Source organism: Myzus persicae, unplaced genomic scaffold (genome assembly GCF_001856785.1).
Source record: "Myzus persicae strain clone G006 unplaced genomic scaffold, MPER_G0061.0, whole genome shotgun sequence".
NCBI classification, from domain to species: Eukaryota; Metazoa; Arthropoda; class Insecta; order Hemiptera; family Aphididae; genus Myzus; species Myzus persicae.
The window spans coordinates 1-7,953 of record NW_019101346.1 but is presented as its reverse complement, the minus strand read 5'-3'; the positions used below and the strand labels follow the sequence as shown (position 1 = coordinate 7,953).

The window sequence follows — 7,953 nt, the reverse complement described above, 5'->3', positions numbered from 1 at the left end:
CAATTTATTTAATTCTAATTTATTAGTGAACATAGTAATTATTAGTAACTTATTGTCGGTCAAGTCATTTTGATCTGCAAATTTCATACATACAAATTATTTATAGGTAAAAAAAGATACAAATATGTAACCTTTAGTTTATAATCATAATAATAATAAAAATCTAATTATAATATTTTAATTAAGTACCTAGCAATTATTTATTTTTATTCTATAAAACAAATTCTTTATAGCGTTTGTGTTCTGCAAACCGATCTATTATTTTCCATGCACCTAGTTCTATATCGAGATGTACATGCAACAATGCCAAACCAGTCAATCTATCCTGTCCAATTTGACTTCTTAACCAAGTTTTTAACCTAATAAGCATTAAATCATAAAGCAATAAAGCATAAATAAGAAAAAATAATCAAGACTTACATAACATTTCAATTAATCTATAATTATTTTTTATCAAACTTTATGCAAGTACCTGCGTAACGTCGAAAAACTCCTCTCTGCGGAAGCAACACTTACTGGCAAAGTAGCTAATATTATCAGTATTTTTCTGATCCCGTTAAATAGTATTTTATTACGTTGCGTAATTGATTCTAAAACGTTTTCAGGAATTGTTTTACCTATAATTTTATAAATTACTATTAGTATAAATATTTATACTATTAATATATTAACATAAAGACAAATATAAATCAAATACTTACATTCATTTTTACTTTCAATCCATTTGGTTTTCCATAGTTCTATTTCTCCTTGAAATTCTAAAATATTAATATTCAAGTATGCATAGTGATTTGTTACAGTCTGAAGAATTTCGTGTTTTTTGTCATTTGATATGTTTAAAACATTGGATGGTATAAGCAGCATCAATATAAATGTTATTTTAGTTTTTGCATTAAGAAAACGTGACTGCAAGTCTTCTGAAATGTTTTCAAGTAATGGAATATATATTACTCGACTATAATATTCTTCTAGTGATTGAGCAGGAGTATTAGATCTTTGTGTTTGGCGTTTGGTAATTCTTGGTAATTTTAAATCAATGTCCAATTTATTCATTAGATTCTTACTTTGTTCAAATAATTGTGAAAAGTCTGATTCACAATTAGATCGTTTTTCAGAGAGGTTAAGTATAATGCCATCCATTATATCAGATGCTTCTGTAATGTTTCTATTGTAACTTTGCAAAAGTCTACTGGCTGGTAGTGTAACACTTAAAACGTCTGTCAATGCAAATAAGGTAATAATAAAATCACAACAAGTTACAGCCATTAAAAGTGTTTTAGCTTTTGACGAAGAAATATGGTCAGTCCATTCAGATATGTCAGTTAAACTTTCTATAATTTCTGACAAACAAGATTGAAATTTAAAAATGTTAGTTTTACGTTCAACCCACCTTGTTTCGCATAAATTAGTTATGGAACGTTTGCATCCTTTAAGATTGTTCTTCAAAATAAAATTTCGCTTTGATGATAATTTAAAAAATGATATTATTTTTTTTATAATACCCATTGTATTTCTTACAAGCTGTACGTCTGATGACTTTGAAATTGATTAATTTAATGCATGGTTAGAACAGGGACTGTGTACAGCATTTATACAATGTTTTTGGACCTGTTGAACAGCACCACGAAGTTGAGAGATCATGACCGAACATCCGTCTGTTCCAATACCAACACAATTTTCAAGATCCAGTGACATGCTTTTTAAAATAGATATTACAATATCTCCTAATTTTTCTCCAGTCGATTTGGGTTCGTTTACTTGAAGTTCTTCGTCAACATTTGCATTATCATAAGATTTATCATGACAATTCAAAAATCCGACAAATCGTTCAAAAACTTGATTTTTTTCATCAATATATCTTAAAATTAAGCTCATTTGAGAAATATGTGCTATGTCCGTGGTCTCATCAAATATAATACTATAATATTGATTTTTTTTTATGTCTTTTAAAATAATCGTTAGTATTTCTTCTTTGCAACATTTAATCAATTGATCTTGTGTGGTATGTGAGATATATGTTGCTTTTGATTGGGTTGTAAGCAAGTGATTTTTTAAGCAATCATCTCCAGATCCAATACGGAATCTCAAAAGTTCACGAAAGTTGCCTTCGTTAACTACAGAAGATGATATTTTAATTTCATTTAAATTATGTTTATCAGTTAAATTTCCTTGGTCACGGTGTCCTCTAAACGCAATATTTTGGCGGCCCAAAAATATTATAGATTCAACAATTGGCTTTAACCGATTTCGGTTTTCAGTTACTTGTCTATAACGTTCGGTACCTAATAAATTATCTACTCGTTTGTCGGGACAGTGATTTGTCCGTACAAAATCTTCAGAACGTAAGGTAGCATTTTTGTGATAATCATTGTTACTATGCGTTTCCAAATCACCATGTTTGCCAAGTAATTTAGCATACTTCTTTAAGGGAACTCTAACTAATTTTTTTAATTGTTCCGTATTTTGTTCTCCACCAGTATTTTGAACTAAGAACAATGTACAGTATAAACAAAAACAACCAGATAATGACTCCGAATAAACAAGCAGTGTTGAGAATAGATAACGAAAATTCCATCTAGATAAGATACAGATAAAGATAAATATATTTTACATTTATCTAGATAAGATAAAGATAATCTAACCTTTATCTAGATAATATTATAGATAAAATTATTTTTTTTAGTATTTTTAAATTGAAAATGTGCTTAGTTCTTTACCTATGTGAACATAAAATAGCTTATAATTAATATGTACCTGGCACATACAGTTATAAATGTTTTTGTAGCTAATAAATTATGTATTTTTACCTTGGTTTTTTTTATTTTAATTTATTGAAACAAATTATAGGTACCACTTATTTATATAGTTCAAATATTATTGAGCATAATTGTTATGATTATATTTATTAAAAAACAGTGAAAAAAAAACATAACCATTATTAAAAAAAAAAAAAATACATATACCTTTATTAAAATAAAAAACAAATATAGTTTATTACATATTATTATGTAGTTAACTAAATATAATATTATTTTGCAACAGAGCATCTACAGCAGAGCAGCTTTTCAAAAGTAGTATCTTTGAGACGATTTCGACGTGGTGTTAGGACTTGTATAGCTCCACTGAATAGTCTTTCTACTGGAGCAGATGATGGCAACGTTGTATTATATTTTAAAAATACATTTTTAACAATATTAAAAGAATCTAACATAGTCAAATCTTTTTTTTTTGAGTTTAGATATGATGAACTTTGAATTCCAGCTAAATTTGTGTTTCTTCTTTTAGTGAAGCATTGAGATTCATTAGAATCATCACCAATTACATTTTCTGGGAAGTTGTTTTCTAGTAGATTGTTGTAAAAGATGTCATCATCACTCTCGTCATTTTCTTCGCTAGATGAACCAGAATCTGGACTTGAATTAGTCACAGCACTTGTANTTACAATGACAAGATTAAATAAAAAAATTAAAAGTGCATATTTTTGCATATTTTGTCAATTTTAGAAAAAAGTGCATATTTCTCAATTTTCATATGCTTTTTATGCATATTTTTCAATTTTCATTGAATTTTTACTCTCATTTAATATTTTCTAAACAAATTGATGTTTTTCCTAATAATTATTTTATTTATTATCGATTAAATTAACAGTCACGACGTATCAACGGAGCGTATTTATCTTTATTACACTAACGTCAATGCTATCGACGTTATCGTTAATCTAATAGCGATTTGTTCTATATAATAGTGTATTTATAGGTGTATGACTGAATTATATGGGCAAGTATATTTTCCCCGTCAGTCATGTGTGAACTGTCGCGTGTAATAAATTCGTCCGTGTTCTGTAAAATCTACCTACGTGTTTAAAAAAATTATAATATGCCGAAAATTTCACAAACTAGAAAATTCGTTTTAGAATTCGGCGAAAATGTTTTTTCAACAGACGGTACTATTCTATTTTGTAAGATCTGTGAAGTTAAAGTGAATTGCGAAAAACGATTTACGGTTACTCAGCATGTAAAAACGAATAAACATGAACGGTTGTTAAATCGTCAACGAAATAGTATAAAGGTATCAACTACACAACAGTTTTTCTCTTCAAGTACCTCCAAAAAGTGTGAATTTTCAAAAGATTTATGTAAGTCGATGATGTGTGCTAATATTCCTCTTAATAAAATTATGAATACTGAATTTCGGTCATTCCTAGAAAAATATACCCTTAAAGATATTCCATGTGAATCTACTTTAAGAAAAACGTATTTAAATGAATGTTACGAAGAAACAATCAATAAAATTAGAAAACATGTCGTTGGGAATAAAATTTGGGTATCTATCGATAAAAGTACTGACGTCGAAGGCAGATTTATTGCGAACGTAATAGTCGGAACATTATTGGTAGATGAACCTGGTGACATATTTTTATTAACATCCGAAGTTCTTGATAAAGTTAATTTTTCAACAATAGCTAAGCTATTTGATGCATCAATGTTTATTTTATGGCCAGATGGAATCCGGCACGATGACGTACTTTTATTTGTAAGTGATGGGGCTCCGTATATGAAAAAAGCCGGTACAGCTATAAAAGCATTATATTCAAAAATGATACATGTCACATTTTTGGCTCACGGAATGCATGGAATAGCAGAAGAAATACGTAGTCATTTCCCAAAGGTAGATAAATTAATATCGAGGGTAAAACAAGTGTTTTTGAAAGCACCGTCTCGTACATTATTATTTAAAACTGACGCTCCTGGAATTCCACTTCCGCCGGAGCCCATACTAACACGTTGGGGGACATGGCTACAAGCAGCTTCATACTACTGTCAATATTTTAAAGAAATATACAAAGTATTACAACTTCTAGATTCGAGCGATGCGGTTTCTATTAGAGAAGCTAAAATAATTGTAAGTGACCGTTCTGTGGAAATGAACTTAACTTTCATTCATGCAAATTATGGTTTTTTACCGACAACAATAACACAACTTGAAAAACAAAAACTCCCGTTACACGAGTCAATAGCGATGGTGAAATCCGTCGAAAATAAGTTAGAGCACATTATATTGACGAGGCAGGCACTGCAATCAAAGAAAAATTAAAAAATGTTTTGGAAAAAAACTGTGGTTTTAATGAATTAAAAAAAATATCAAGAATTTTAACTGGTGAAGCAACCTCAATGGAAGGACTACCAGAAGACTTAATTGGGAATGACTTGGCGCACTTTAAATACGCACCCATAACTTCATCTAGGGTTACCACCCTGTGTCTTTTAGAAAAGAGTACATAATATAAAAACTCTGATTACATAGTTAATATTTATTTAATTAACAAGGCATTTTATATACTAAACTATGTATGAATACTTAATACATAAATGCATAATATTATCATAGGTATATGATACATTTGGTAAAAAATTAGTTTTTATTAATAATTTTAATTAGGTACACGGGTATTTAATTAATATAATATAGGTATGTTTAAGAATTTAATATTTATTACTACTTCGAATTTTTCAGTCGAAAAAATTTTCACAGTACCGTGGTTAGACCCATCTGTACGAACTCCAATAAATGAAATATTGTTATCATTAATGATTTTTAAAACTTCTGTTAATCAATGTGGGGCTAAGACATTATTAACAATAGCTTCAGTTTTAGTTCTAGCCATATCTTAGTTCATGGTTCTAGCTGAAGAAATTTTAGATGCTATCTCTGAATCGCAAAACATAAGACGATATAATTTAGTGGAACAATCACAAGATTTATAGGCTATAGCTATGGCGATGTCTTACAGTATGAAAGGCAAGTGTGGCTTCAACTGCTAATATTTTTGCTTCAATTTTTGTATTCTGTGTTACAAAAAACGTAATCACAGATCTTGAACCACTAGTTGATTGAATATTTTTTGAATGTTTAGACGAAGATAAATGTTATATTAAATCAGTTTTGCCTTTATTGGCCAATGAAACAATTATACAACAAATTTTACAAAAAGTCTCGTGTTCATTTTCTGTTTTTTTAAACATTGGGTATTCTTTTATTAATTTATCATGAAATTTACATTTTCGGCGAGACATTTTTGATGAACACAATTTACGAATAGTAGCTTGATACATAAGCGTGAAATTAACGAACTAAACTATATGGTTGTAACTATAGTACATAGTAGCAAATACTAACACAGACTAATTCCAATTTTCAAACATCGATCATAATGTGACATATATTATATATACCGTAATACCGTAGACATTTCGGAGAAAAACGTCGATAACATCGATACGTCCGTGCCGATTAAATTTAAATGTATGTTATTACTTTATTAGATTAGCTTATAAATTTATTACGACTTGTGGCATTTCGGTATTTTCGGAATTAAATAGAAATAGAAAATAAGAGTACATTGTTGCCAATATAAAAAAAAGTGAGAGTACAAAAATTTTAAGAGCTTTTAAGAGTACATGTACTCTTAAAAGAGTACTAATGGTAACCCTAACTTCATCGGATGTTGAAAGAAATTTTTCGCGCTACAAAAATGTACTTACAGACAACCGTCGTTCGTTTGACATAGAAAATATCAAAAAAGTTTTGGTTATTCAATGCAATACATTTACAGGTATGACGGTTACAATAATCTATATGTTAAAATGTTTAATGAATTAAAAAAAAATTAATATAATTTTTCAAATAAATTTTATTCTATATATATTTTTAGATTGAAAAAATTACAATCCATCACAAAATACAAGCCAAAACATTAAGCCAAACATAAAAAATAAATTTTGTTGTATATACGTAGTAAATTTGTTTGCATATTTAATACATTTTATTTTGCATATTTAACATATTTTCATGCATATTTTACAATTTTTTTGTGCATATTTGCATGCATATTTTGCCTTTTTTAACTCCAATAACTTCCGAGCCCTAATAATAAGTTTATCCAGTGATATTATAAATAGTAGAAAGTTTTCATATTATTATATAACAAATACATAGACTTTTTTTCCAAATTCGGCATTATATTTGATATGTTAATTAATATATTGTTAAATTGAATATACAGTATTTTGAATATTTTCAAAAGAACCACCACAGACACACATTTTTTTAATACTTGTATACACATATTTTGCAATATCACAGAAAACCATTTTCATTGTATTAGGTCATTTAAAAACCTATTGCAGTATAGCTAGGCTCGGAAGTTATTGGAGTTAAAAAAGGCAAAATATGCATGCAAATATGCACAAAAAAATTGTAAAATATGCATGAAAATATGTTAAATATGCAAAATAAAATGTATTAAATATGCAAACAAATTTACTACGTATATACAACAAAATTTATTTTTTATGTTTGGCTTAATGTTTTGGCTTGTATTTTGTGATGGATTGTAATTTTTTCAATCTAAAAATATATATAGAATAAAATTTATTTGAAAAATTATATTAATTTTTTTTTAATTCATTAAACATTTTAACATATAGATTATTGTAACCGTCATACCTGTAAATGTATTGCATTGAATAACCAAAACTTTTTTGATATTTTCTATGTCAAACGAACGACGGTTGTCTGTAAGTACATTTTTGTAGCGCGAAAAATTTCTTTCAACATCCGATGAAGTTAGGGTTACCATTAGTACTCTTTTAAGAGTACATGTATTCTTAAAAGCTCTTAAAATTTTTGTACTCTCACTTTTTTTTATATTGGCAACAATGTACTCTTATTTTCTATTTCTATTTAATTCCGAAAATACCGAAATGCCACAAGTCGTAATAAATTTATAAGCTAATCTAATAAAGTAATAACATAAATTTAAATTTAATCGGCACGGACGTTATCGATGTTATCGACGTTTTTCTCCGAAATGTCTACGGTATTACGGTATATATAATATATGTCACATTATGATCGATGTTTGAAAATTGGAATTAGTCTGTGTTAGTATTT

The 7,953-nt window shown here is 28.1% G+C and overlaps 1 protein-coding gene across 1 annotated transcript; it reads right to left on the bottom strand.

Moving 5' to 3' along the window:
- Positions 1–211: 211 nt before the first annotated feature.
- Positions 212–3,803, bottom strand: LOC111028709. Its single transcript, XM_022307441.1, has 7 exons — positions 3,766–3,803; positions 3,052–3,431; positions 1,980–2,486; positions 1,578–1,835; positions 702–1,340; positions 473–617; positions 212–359 (listed from the first exon to the last, which is right to left on the bottom strand). Exons 1-7 carry the CDS (start codon positions 3,801–3,803, stop codon positions 212–214), a joined length of 2,115 nt encoding a protein of 704 aa, XP_022163133.1.
- Positions 3,804–7,953: the final 4,150 nt, after the last annotated feature.

Bases quoted from the DNA above. Each gene is read 5' to 3' on its own strand.
- LOC111028709 (XM_022307441.1), bottom strand. From the start codon at position 3,803: ATGACTGACGGGGAAAATATACTTGCCCATATAATTCA. The intron at 1,341-1,577 runs GTCCCTGTTCTA...CTTGTTTGTCAG, and splicing joins TTGTATAAATGCTGTACACA to AAATTATAGAAAGTTTAACT. The intron at 618-701 runs GTAAGTATTTGA...ATAAAATTATAG, and splicing joins GATTGAAAGTAAAAATGAAT to GTAAAACAATTCCTGAAAAC.